General features: G+C 40.6%; 1 protein-coding gene across 1 annotated transcript in view; it reads left to right on the top strand.

Moving 5' to 3' along the window:
* Positions 1-12,442, top strand: part of LOC103772200 (triple functional domain protein) — a gene marked incomplete at its 3' end in the record, with an annotated part of 66,697 nt that extends 54,255 nt beyond the window's left edge. The window contains exons 11-14 of the mRNA XM_008939522.1: positions 4,049-4,218; positions 5,120-5,294; positions 11,423-11,618; positions 12,250-12,442. Coding sequence (XP_008937770.1) covers positions 4,049-4,218; positions 5,120-5,294; positions 11,423-11,618; positions 12,250-12,442 — 734 coding nt within the window. The remainder of the gene's footprint in view (positions 1-4,048; positions 4,219-5,119; positions 5,295-11,422; positions 11,619-12,249) is intronic.
* Between the last annotated feature and the right edge of the window lie 1,086 nt (positions 12,443-13,528).

Below are 13,528 nucleotides of genomic sequence, written 5' to 3'. Positions count from 1 at the left end.
AGAGTGTGATGAGTTTTACCCTAATAAAATAACTCAGTACACTTGAGGAGGTATTTACTCAAAAATAATGAGTCTGATTATATTCAGCAAAATACAGTAAGGTCTTATTTAGCTGCACTCTTTTCAGGAGATGGCAGGGATGGGACTTAAATGGATAGAGGCCCATGATGGAAACACTGAAACTTCCAGGATGTTGCAGACAATTAAAATAATACCATCTTAGTGACTAATGGCATGCTCCCAAGAACTTAGGAAAGAGGTAACACAGGATGCAGGCTCACTCAAGCAGATGTTTCTTAGTCTGTGCTATATTTAGATCAAGAAAAAAAATCTGCTGGATGAAACATTTGCCTGTCAGGGTTTCAGAGTTTGGTTTCACTCTGCAATTTTAATTCTGATAAGATGTGAAGAGTAGATGAAAAGAGCAGAAGAGCCTCCTTCTGTGGCTGGATTGAGTTATTGATACGGTTTTCTCACTGTACGCTAGAGCTGTCTTGCCACTGGATAAAGTTCTTACTGAGGTCACAGCGCTCACTAGTCTGTTTAGGGATCCTCATGCTGCTTCTTTTACAGAGAATAGAAAAAAATATGCCTGGAAGTTACTCAAAAGTTCACACTGAGAGAAAGTTAATAGTTTTTTAATGATGAGTTTATGGTTGGGTTTTTGTGTGTGTGTGTGGTTGTTTGGGGTTTTTTTGTGTGTGTGGTTGTTGTATTTTTTTTTTTTCTTTTTCCACTGAATTTTTGTTGCCAAGCTGTCTTTTATGGAATAATGTGTTACTTCAGAAAATCATTACACTATAAATTCTGTAGATCTGCACTGCTGAACATGTATGGGTAAGCTCCAGATTCTGTTCACCCCCTGCTGTAAATTGCTGGCTCTCTTTTGGCTTTGCTGTGCAACCTAGTACTGTCTTTATTCTTAGGTCTGTACCTGAAAGCAAGGTAATCTATGTAATTTCCAGTATATCCAGCACTCATTCTGTTTTTAAAGCTGTATACAAGCCAGCTGGCTATTGCCATCCATTATGAATTAATTTTTTAATTGCATTAGTTTCTATCTAGATTTAATAACCTGATAGTTTTGTTCATTTGTGGTGGCTTTATTTTAACTTCTGTGTATAAACATCAAGATTATTTTGCAGGGAAGCTGTTGGTCAGGAACTTTCATGTTGGAAAAGTGTAAAATGCTTATTTTGTTATCTATTAGAGTAACTTTTGCTTTGGAAATGTCACAAAGCTCTTTAGTTGCTTCAGAAATGGCTTAAATTGTTCCACTTCCAACAGCATATGAATGACAGCTAGGCAAGTGTGCATACTAATTATTCTCCTTCTTTTTCTGCACATCTGTAAAATGGTTTTGCTTCCCAAGCAGTGGGCAATTCAGCTAATGAACTAGGCAAACACAGTGTACTTTTGAGCCCTTTGGTGCCTTGGGGGCAAGATACCACGCTTACAGTCCTGCTGTGCTGACCAGGCACTAAGCCAGTTGGCACAGCACTTTGTTGTGCTGGTGCCCATGTCTTTCTGCTCTAGGCAGGTGGTGTCCCTTTGAACTGGCTACACAGAGGGAAAGATCTGCTTGTTCTGTGTTGGCTTGGTCTCCAGCATCAAGGGTGAGCTCTACGGGTAGTATTCACATACACAGTACATCACCAGCCCTACACTTCTAACTTTCATTGCTCCTGCCAAGTCCTTTCCACCTAGTTATAGAAGTGGCTGAAGTGTATATGCAGAAGAAGAAATGGATAGAGTTGGTGTCCCCTGTACAGGTCTGACACAACCCAGCGCAGAAGACATAATGGAAAAAATTGAAGTGGTTCTTAAACTTGTCTGGAGCTGCAGTACAGGTACTTGTAAGGGAGCTAAGAGGCAAACTTGATACAGTCCAAGAGACTCAAAGTGGTTTTAATCTCAGTTTTTCTGTGATAAACGTCTCTGAAAAGCGGGCTGTCTACAGGTGGTGCAGTAAGCATGGAGCGTAGAGGCCTTCCACCAAACACATTAGGTCTGCAGGCAACAACAAAGCTTTACTCTCATTTGCACAGCTGCGAGCTGTACTGGTTGTGTCTACACACCAGCCCACTTGGAAGATCTCTAACATGGTGTTGTGTTATTACGGTTCAGATATAACTTCATAAGCTAAGAGAGAGATAAAAACGTCCTCTGGGCATTGAAGCCTGAGTAATGTTGTCGGGTGGTATTGTCAGGCTTCTTGCTTTAAGCTTTCATTAAATGAAAGTTTTAATTTTCAGTTTTAATTTTCATTTCTAAGTATGCATTTGGGGAAAAAATTGGGATGCTGCACTGGGTTATTCTGTAATGAATGTTGACAAGTGCTTTTGACACACTTGGTAAGTTCTATTGATTTGTGCTCCTTTTAATAAGATTGCTGTGGCTTGAGCTTGTGGTGTTTTTGGCTATGGAGTTCCATTCAAATCTGTGACAGGCATTGTCTTTGAAGCATTTGAGTAGTCAGAGTAACTACTCTGACTACTCAAATGAATAAGCAGTTCTGTTGGGGGCAGGGGAAGTCTTAGATTTGTAGGAAAAAATCTGATTAAAAATCATTAATTCGTCCCAATTGTGAAGATATACCCTATAGCTTGGTTAATTCAGAACCTACCTCAGGAGGTATGTAAGGCTCGAAGATAAAAAAAAAGCCTAGCATTTTGTTTTAAAATAAAGCTTAAAAGGAACCAATTAATCAAGATCTAGATTCCTTCACTGAATTTTCTATTTTAATGTGGCTCCGTTGGTAGGAAACATTTATGATCAGAGTATTATACAAATAGCAGCATGAAATGGGTATTTCTGTGGAAGATGTTAAGCAAAGAAGTAAAGAAAACATTTGTTTTTCCATCCTTTGAAATTAAGTCAGTTTTGATTGCTTACTGTCTGTATTTTAGCTGCGTTAACCTTTTAATTAGGCTCAAAGCTAATAAAGCCTGTTGGTATTTCTGCAGCGTATAAAGGCAGTGGTTAAAATGCAGTCAAAAGACCTTAATACTTTCAATCAGATCAGAGTTGTTCTTTCAGGATAAAAAACAAACTAATCCTTGGATGTGATGGTAAAATAAAGAGGAGGGAACCAGTTGGAATGCTTCTGAGAGTAGCTGCTTCACTGTGCAGTTAGTGCTGCTGGGGGCAGCAGCCCCCCCACCCCTCAGGCAGTGTTTTTATCAGTTGCAGAACGGATGGCTAACGGTTTGCGGGTGAATAATTTTCACAGAGCTTGGGAGGTAACAGCTGGCCTCATAAAACTGCTGAAAAGATTCAAGTGACTAGTAGTGATACCTGGCTAGGATATACCTGGGGATTTTTGGGTAAGCTGTGGTGCATGGGCAGTTCTGGACAGGGACATGTGCACTTGCCAAGTAGGGGGGAAAATGTTGAATCAACTAGTGGAATTACTTAGATTTTCAATATGAAGTAGAAATCAAGAGGGTAAATACCATAGCTGTAGAGATCATGGTGGAAAAGAACTACTCATATCTGGTTTGTATCTATATTTTGTTTTCCAAAATGCCCTTCCTCCTTTTTCTTTGAAGGCCACTAAAAAGTGTTGTGTCATCTGTGTGCATGTGTCAGCCTGACAGTGTAAATTTGATGGTAGCTACATCTCGCTCCCTGCCTGCCTCCCTCCCTGCCTTCCTGCCTGCCTCCCTCCCTTCCTTCCTCCCTTCCTCCCTTCCTTCCTTTCCCTTCCTTCCTTTCGTTCTCTTTCTTTCTTTCTGAGTGTTACCATAGCGTTCCCCTCCCCGGGACGCTGGCGCGGAGCTGCAGATGGGATTCTCGCTATGAGCTCTGCGCTGCATACGCTCAGCACTCTAGAAGGAAAATGGAAAAGAATGAAACAAAGGCTTGTTTTCGTTAAATTTGGGATAGGATTTTTCTGGGAAGAGAAACAAATCCTGTTTCTTCCCTCCATCTCAGTCTGCTTTCTCTTGTTCAGGGAGATAGATTTGGAATAGTGACTCCTTGATCCTGGGGCTTATGCTTCTTTTTTTTTTTTTTTTCTTCTTTTTTTTCCTGCCCTCTCCTTTAGCTGTGGACATGGCTTGAAGAGCTACAGAAAGAACTGCTTGATGATGTCTATGCTGAGTCTGTGGAGGCTGTCCAAGACCTGATTAAACGTTTTGGTCAACAACAACAGACCACTCTGCAGGTTACAGTCAATGTTATAAAAGAAGGAGAAGATCTTATACAACAACTAAGGTAAAACAAATTTTTACTTAAATCTCTTCTGGTGTACATCTGATATTCTGTGAGGCTTTCTGTTTTGAGGGTAGAGATGATGACTAGAAGATATGGCCTATAAATAAAATTTGTAAATATTGGGACTACAATGATATTTGATGCTGCTGATGGTCTCTAACCCTCTGTTTACAGGAATCTCAGCTTAGAAACACTACCTCCACATGGAGTTTTTGTTTACATAAGCTACCTTTCTGATAGGAGCAATAATATGTCTTTGTAGTCTGACAGGCAGGGCTTCACAGCCTTATAGGTTCTGAGCAGCAGCCTTTTTATGGAGAGATGCTTCAAATTGTTTTGCAGACTGATAAGTAACTTTATTGTAGTAAAGGCCATCAGTTTGCAGTCCATTTCAGTCAGTAACATCATAAATAAATTTTGGCCCCAGCTGTGCTGGTATATGTCCCCGTTGCTGCAGGAGCTCATACTATCATATCTGAATTTGCAGGTTTTATAATAAAGTAAAAGATTAATTAATTAAAAAAAAACTATCTAATTTCTTTTTGTTTCATTGCCAGGAAGGTTCAGTACAGTAAATAGTTATCATATGCCACTTCCTTTTCACAATAAAAGAGTGTCTGTATAGTTTTAGATTCTGTTCTTCCTGTAAACAGAATGTCCTTGCATGTTGAACTAGTCAAAAAGTTACAGTCATCAAATTTCCTAATGCTTTTTCAAGCACTAAAATATAATTTGGACTTACATTAATAGAGATGTACAGACTTAGCTTTCACGTAATATGGCTTGCACTGAGTATTTAAACAGTCTTAGATTTGTGGCATCCAAACTGTGCAGGGTTTTTTTCAATAATACTTTTTTCTTCCTTTTTTCCCTTCTCCCTCTCTCTCTCTTTGTTGAATAGGGATTCTGCTATTTCTAGTAACAAGACCCCCCATAACAGCTCGATCAACCACATAGAGACAGTCCTGCAGCAGCTGGATGAGGCCCAGTCTCAGATGGAGGAGCTTTTTCAAGAGCGCAAGATCAAGCTCGAGCTGTTTCTGCAGCTCCGCATATTTGAAAGAGATGCAATAGATGTGAGTGTCTTCTCCTGGAGTTACACTGCCCTTACTGCTCCTCTTGTGTAGGGGCAGCTATGCTGAAATTGGGTAGTTGCATTGGCAGGTGGTTCAAATGACTGATTAACTTAGTTCTTACCTGAACTAAGGCTTTTGTCTTGTATATGACAGTGTCAGGAGAGTGTAGACCTGAGCTTTTTGGCATGAACTGTTTGTTAATTTGATAATAACTCAGGCTGTGATTGGCTCCCATGCATCTTTAAGCATACGTCTTGTAAAGTCATAACATACCAGTTGCTTCCTTTGCTAAGTTTGGTTTGAATATCAAGCTATCTTGATATACCTACTATGCTTACAGTTAATACGAATAAGACTGGCAAGATGGTTTAATACAAGGACTCTGAACTGTTGCTTTGTAGTAACACCCCTCTTCCTTTTTTCTTTTCCAAATGAGCACTCCTCTTTCAGCTGGCAGCTACAGGTGATGTTTGGAATTCTGTTTGAATCTTAAGAGATGTTGTCTGGGCTTTCTGTCTTTTTATAAAAATATCCTTTGACCTCTGAAAATAATGTAAAAGTTTGTTTGTAGTTGTAGTGCCCCACTCCTGCAAAACTTTAAGAAGTTTTGAGACTGTGTCCAGATTTGGGGGAGGGTTGTCAGCTTATCGGTTTGAAAGTTTCTGTGTGCAGGGACACGTACACAGACATGAAACTCCATGTGGAGCTTAGGTTAATAGAATTGCATTATAAAGCTTCAGCCAAGTTCATAGGACTTTTGTAAAACCACTGGTGCTATACACAGTGACTGAAACTGGGTTGGTGCCTTAGAAGCTTCAGAGTTATCAGTTGGTAAATGATCCTGTTTGAATATATAATGGTTTATCCTGAGATTCTGGAAAACAGGAGTGATAATTTTACCTCTTCACTTGTGTGTACTAAAAGCTGCAGCTGTTGGTTACGTATGAACGATGTAAGGGCAAAGAGGAAGTTAGCAGAAGCGATGGCTTTTCAGGCTTTTTTGGGTTTGGTTTTTTTTTGTCTTAAAATCACAATTAGATATGGTTGCTGAAGTCTGGTTTAGCCAAGCACATTGCTAGGTGCAGTGCAGGAACAGACAGACACAGTTCCTTGATCTGTGCCCATAGAGGAAATGAGAATGTGTGCCCTACAGTAATAACAGCTCTGGTGTAAAGGAACACTAAGGAGGTTCTCTGCTTAGCAATTCACACCAGTCTGCAGGGAGTTTGCCACTTCAATTACATTAGAGTAGCTGTCTTGTGTATGCGAGGGTAAAGTTTTGGCAGAATTGTGATTATAATAATTAGATGGAAGGCTGAGACACATGGAAGAACATAGAAGGCAACCCCTTCTATAGGATTGTCACAATTTTACAGTCTGCATAAGTCATCTGCAGTGCTCATTGTTTGTGTGATGTTCTTGGAACACTTTTATTGAAGAAATGGCAGGTATGGAGGGCAAGAAGAAAATTAATGAAAGAAAATTAGTGGAAGAATTAAGTTAAAGGTTTAAATGAAGTTCATGACTGTGGTGATTGTTCTCTGCTGTAGGTTACATAAACCTGGATTCTACAGTAGCAGGAGGCTGGTTGCAGGAGCCCTGCTTTGCAGATGTGTTCTAGTCCTTCAGTACAGGACAGCATCTGTGTAGGTAGTAGTACTTCTGTGTATGTTGTTTGGTGATGGCCTTAGGATTTTGCATTGGAAAGCTGCAAACCCTAACTTGACAGGTCTTTTTCTAAAGCTAACACTTGGCATGCTTTACATTTTGGCACACACAACTTAAAGCGAAGTACGAGTTACTTTCTTGAAAGAGCTGGTTTATTTTGTTTATGTGGCTTGGAAACAAAAATTGTACTTATTTAAAATTGCCGGGGAACCCCCCAGGGAACAAAATGATCCTGGCTGAAGAGTGTCTTCAGGAAAATGCTGATTGCTTTGCTGTGTCTGTACCGTGTCCTCTCTCTGCTTCCTCAGCAAATCACACTTCTCTTTTCCCTGAAAGCAAACATCTGTTCTGAAACTTCCAGGAAGGAAATGCAGGGACTAGTTCCAGGTTAGTTGTTTGAAACCAGAAGCTCAGCTATAACATGATAGTGAGGAGGAACCAGAAGCCAGCTAGCTACTTGCAGACCTTGCTCTGACCTCATCCTTTATGGAGGATTTTGTGCAACTGATCCAATTAATTAAGACTTGGCTGTAGGGGCAGTTTGTTCAGGGAAGTTTCCTCTGAGGACAGCTTTTGTGGAAGGCCAGTAGTGTTTCTGGCTTGTCTTACTGATTGCAAACTAGCACAGGAAACAGTGGGACAAAAGGTTCCCCTGTTGGTGCAGGATCATACCATACAGCTGTGCTTCTCAGGACAGTGGTGAGATCTGCAGGCAGGGTTAGTGCTCTTCTTCTTGTCTTTACTCTTCCCTCATTATTCACTGACTCTGGTTCTTTTAGTCTTTTATCCTACAACTTTTCAGATTAGCCTGCTCTTCTGAAATTGCTGTAACTGCAGCATTGTCTTTTTTTGCCCCTTGCACTTGGCATATAACCTTGACCTTCTTTATCCTTAGTAGACTCTTAAGTGCCATAGGTCATGAGCTGTTTGAGGGACTCCGTTGTGAGCACCTGTTTTAACTAAAGGCAAGAAGGAGCAAAACACCACATGGGAAAAGTCCCTTGCTAGGGTAATTAGTAGGATAAGGACAGTGTGTATGGGCCTAGCCAGTGGGAAGGGAACACTGGTGGCAGTGTATGCAGCCTCAAATGTGTGTGTCTTATCTCTATCTGTGTATTTTTCTTTGTCTAAATTAAATGCCTCAAGGGCTCTGTCAGGTCTCCACACAAGCATACCACACGCTTATAGACTCGCAGCCTTATCTCAGCTCTATTTTTGACCACACTTACAAGATGCCTGTTAAGTCATGGAGCTGAAAAGGCAAGGATTCAGGGTGCTGGATCGCAGAGACCTAGCTCTTTTCCTCCTTCCCATTTCCCCATTTTCATTCTTCCCAGCATGTAATATTTTCCAGGTCCTGGTTAGCACTCAGCTGCTACATGGTATGCTAGTTAGACCCTTCTGAGAAGAGACCTGTGGTTCGTTACTTCTTTCCCTCTCAGTGCGAGAGTCAGCGTCCCTGCTGTGTTACACCCTGCTTTGTTCCCTGCCAGTGTTAGCTTTGCATTTGTTAAAACTAGGAACTTCAGGCAGCTCAGACCATGCACTAGGAACTTCTTGAACACGTGCTATGGTAAGTAGTTACCCTGTGTTTATGCTGGGTTGTCCATTCCCTGAGAGCAGTATTAATTCCCGATTCTGTTATTTTAGATGTCTGTTGATCATTCATATTTATTCTGTTTAATGCTAAATGTCTTGACAAAACTTAGCGAACAAAATAGGAGCCTGCTCACTCTAAAAGTGCTGCTTGTAAAGCAGAACTTCAGGGGAAACACTGGTGAGGATGGACAGAGAGGGCTTAATGCTCGTTCTTTTTGTTTTAACGCTGCCCTCAGTGCACTTCAGAGTAGCACAGTGGGTGCAGTGGCTGAAATAGATCACCTGATTACTGCTGAAAAAAAGGAAGGATTGCTGCCCTTGTAAGGAACCCTGACTGTGATGTTTACTGACTTCCTGTCTTTTGAATGAGTGTGGGACCATGCTGGCATTATTTATCTGAATCGTGGGCTTCCTGGTTTTTGAAGGGGACAGGGAATATCTTGCTCTTGTACAGAGTGTTTCACGCTGCTTTAAACAATGTGTGGGCCATGATCTTAACCTTGAGGTTGCATGAAGTAACAAGGAAGAAGTTACAGTTCTTACTGTTGTTCATTGTTCTCTGGAGACAGTACTGCTAAAACCTCTTGGCTGAGGTGACACACAGAGCTGACCTCTTAAAACTACCTGTTATTCATATCAGGTACAGTGAATGTCAGGATAGTCTGAGGGCATAGTGACTGCAAGCTGCTTAAGCCATTCCATTATTATAAAAATATGCTTAGCCACAGCAGTGTCCTGTTGTGAGTTTACTGTGTTTATTAGTTTATTTGCACCCAATTTGCCAGTAATAGGGGTAAGGTTTTGGTATCTGTTCTGCGTGGAGGAGGGCTGGCTTTGCTTTTACAATAGTAGCACAAATGTGCCCTGTTGTATCTGAATCTATTTTTTAGTAGTGTTTAGTGTTTAATTGTGTTTAGAAAGATGGTGAAAGATGATGTTTTGATGGCAGTTTCACAGCCTTCTTTTAAGCCTGGATTTCTCAGTTTGACCAAGTTTTTAACTACAATTACTTCTTGAGGATAACTTAGGAATATTTTTAACAAAACTGGATGAAAAATAAGATGGTATGTCTGATTTGTGAGAACTTCCATAGTGCAGTCAGCAGTTTGAAGAAACAAATGTTAGAAAACGTCCACCACTTTCAGTAATGAATGAACACTGAGTTTTGAAGATGGGCTGGGAAGAGGAGGGTTGAGGTGCATGAGAGAAGAAAAACCCCAGAGTTTCTGCCTATTTTCACTTTGGTAGAGCTAGCTGATCAGGATTAGGGATTACAAATAGCTATCCTAATTGTTTGGTATCTCTCATCATCACGTGGTGCAGAACTTGGATACTTAGTGAAGCAAGTAAAATTTTTGCAGAACAAACACTTTTAGAGCCGGAAGCAACTCCATGACAGTTTTAGTAATTGCACGGTGTCCATTTTCTATGATGCCATGTGAGCAGCATGGAAACAACCCTTCAAGAAAGATTGTATCTGATCACAGAAACTTTATACAAATGATTTAACTTTTCTTTCTCCTCAGTTCTGTTTTTTCTAGAAGGCTTGTTTTCCTGGAATTTCTCTTGGAGTTTATCTGTCTCAGTAACTTCACAGCTCTGATTAACCACTTGGAAAGCATAGTGGCATATTCCTTTTCCTGACAACAAATGACTTTGGTTAAATATTTATGCAGTCAGGTACTTTGCTAGTGCCACCTTAGTTAGAACCTCTTTTTGCTGTGTCTTGCTGCATCAATAGGTGTTTTCTTGTCATTTAGCACCATTCACATCAATTTGTCCTATTCCTGAATTCAAAGACCTCTGGAACTGAGCCATACATGTTTTTCCAGTAACTGCAGTATTTTGTGGCAAAACTGTGCTGAAAATTCTGAAGAAAAAAAAAAAAAAAATTATTCTAGGCTTGAGGGATAAATGTGCCAGCCTTGTTTGAAGTAACTGATGCATCAGCTCTGTGCCATAAGAATGCAAAACAATTTGATCAGTGAGGATTGTAACTTATCTGTTAAACCTAAAAATAGTTTTGTGTCCTAATTAAAGGGAATATTTTACAGTTTGCCCAGGGTTTGCAATGTGATTTGGAAAATGCATTTGTGTGGAGAGAAAGGGAGGACATATTGCTGTGATACATGCGTTAAAAAAAAAAAAAAATACTTTCTCAGCTACTCTTCTATGGGCATCTTATGGCAGAGTAAAATCCAGAAGTGTAAACTTAAGTGTAGCTGCATGATTTCATCAAGCAGATTTAGCTCTAGTGTTACAGCAATACTGTAATAAAGCAATATTTCTTGGGTTTTTCCATCACTAAGTACCCTGCCTTTTGTGACAAGTAGTGCTTCTCAGTTGTTTGGCAGAAGCCAGGGGTGCTCACAGAGCCTGACGCTTCCTGCTCACAGAAGGGCAGACCTGGCTTTTTCGTAAAGGGCTCGAGACTGGCACAATTGAAAGCTACACTGGTGCTTGATTTGAGAATTATTAACTGCTGCATTCTGAAGAACTGAAAAGATGTTTTAGATGAACATTTTCCTTTACAAATGTGGATTATAACACTTGAAGTTCATCTGTTTGACAAATGATGTGTTGATGAATTTGTACATTGAAACAAGGCAAGGGTACACATAATATTGCATGCACTGGTTGAAGGAGAGCTGTAATGATTCTCAAAGAGATTCTTCCAGATTATCTGTGGAAATTTAAAATCCATGCTAAAACAGCCTATGTCTGAACTGTGTTGAACCTGATCAGTGAAGTCAATCAGCCAGGAGCAACTCAGGTTCCTGACCTCCATGGTAAGTGCAGCATTGGAAATAAACGTATGTTGTGTAATGGGTAATTGAACATTGTCCTCCTTTTTCTCCCAGATAATTTCAGACCTCGAGTCTTGGAATGATGAGCTCTCTCAGCAGATGAATGACTTTGACACTGAAGATCTTACAATAGCAGAACAGAGGCTCCAGCATCATGCAGACAAAGCCCTGACCATGAATAACTTGACCTTTGATGTCATCCACCAAGGGCAGGATCTGCTGCAGTATGTCAATGAAGTGCAGGCATCTGGTAAGATGGCTCTTTCATGCTGTTTTGGGCAGTGGCTTTATAAGAATTATTCAGTTGTCTCTCCTTGGGATGTGTGAAAATAGCGGAGATGCTGGTTAACTGTAAAGTAGAGACACGTGGACATGGACATGGGTGGTGGTTTTTTTTTTTCCTTTATATGCAAATCATTTGATAGCATTCATGACAATATACTGTTGTTATGGTGTGCCATTCTTATCTAAGAATTGGAAGGTTTTAAAGAAAGGGATTTCACTCAGGAAGCTGGTAAAGTGAGGGAGTTAATTTTATAGTTAATTGGAGCAATGCAGTCCAGCCAAAATTTTCAGGTTTCAGGTAATGTCTTCCTTTTGTGTTTCTTCTGCCCCTTCACTTGATATTTTTAACTGTATACAGTCACCTAGGGGAAGTGTCAGCCTATATATAAAATATACATAAAAATATAACAACAAAAAAAAAGAAAGTTAATACTGCATTTTTAAAAGTACAAAAACCTGTGTTCATTGAAGCAAATCCTTTGAGTATTAAGTTGAACTTTGGGAAGTAACTGGAAAAATAAGTGTAAAACAGTGGGAATGGGCTATTTCTCTTTGGAAGACTTGTAAGTCATTTATAAAGAACCGGTTGATTTCAGGCGTTGAGCTGCTTTGTGACAGAGATGTAGACATGGCAACGCGTGTCCAGGACCTGCTGGAGTTCCTGCACGAGAAGCAGCAGGAGCTGGACGTGGCCGCCGAGCAGCACCGCAAGCACCTGGAGCAGTGCGTGCAGCTGCGGCACCTGCAGGCCGAGGTCAAGCAGGTACGTGTGGGCCGAGGCCCCGCGGGGTGGGCCCCAGCTGTGCCCAGAAACACGGCTGGGAAAGGACTGCCTGCTGTGGGGAGCCTTGCCTTCGGGCTGGGGGGACCTGAGGGAACGGAGCACCTAAGAAGCTTCATCCTTTGTTAACAGCAAGGGCCTTTTTTAATTTGCACCAGCAGTCCGTATTTCGGGATGCATACAAGTCAAGTAAATGAAGTGTAGAACAATTCAAACTGATTCTAAACCCGTGCTTTTATCATCTGTGTGTTAATTAATAACATGGTTCAGTGATAGTCCCTGAACACTGGCCTAATACTTTTTGGTATGTGGTTGTGAGACAGCTACAAATAGTGAAAATATAATAACACCATAATTTACTTTCTGGGAGAAGAAGAATGAAAATTTGGTTTTCCTGGAAATAAAGTGGCAAGTTTTGAGGTCCTTATCTGATAAACACCTAAACCTTTGGTGAATTTGAGATGCTGTGGGCAAAACCACTGAAGTAGGTGAAAGTTTAAACAAAAAGGATAAACAAACAAAATGCTAGATAAAAAGGTAAGATATTTTGATCTTGCTCATGCCTGGCAGCATCACAGAAGGCTACTGCAGTCTGATGTATTAGAATGTCCCATAATGGTTCCAAATGCAACTTGTCTTTCTTCTGTTTGTCATGAATTCATCTCCCTCATGAGGCTGTGAATGAGAAGCCTCAAATCGCAGAGTGATATGAAAGGTGTCCATATAGCATAGGAGAGGTAAATACAGGGTTCCCAGGGTATTCCCAGCCAGCAGTTAGTGACTCTGTAGTAGCAGACTCCATGTTTCTTTATGTTCTTGAGTTAAAGGAATGCAAGGAGCTGGTGGTGTCTGCTGTCAGTGCAGTCTAGGCATTATTCAAATAATGGCTTTCTGGTTCAAGCCATTGCCTACTCTGCTGAACTATCCCAGATCCATCTTAGCATTTATTCATCTTTGGAAATGCAAATTACAGATGACTCCTTTCATCTGAGCAGTGGTTGAGATAAAGTTATTGCAGATCAGGATAGTTTCTGTACTCAGTTGCATACTATTTTGAGGGTGAAAGAGAAGAGTGCACATTTGCAAAGGAAAGA

This window comes from Merops nubicus, unplaced genomic scaffold (genome assembly GCF_000691845.1).
Source record: "Merops nubicus isolate BGI_N331 unplaced genomic scaffold, ASM69184v1 scaffold5184, whole genome shotgun sequence".
Lineage (NCBI taxonomy): Eukaryota > Metazoa > Chordata > Aves > Coraciiformes > Meropidae > Merops > Merops nubicus.
Note: the sequence above shows the minus strand (reverse complement) of the source record. Positions and strands in the feature narration are given on the sequence as shown.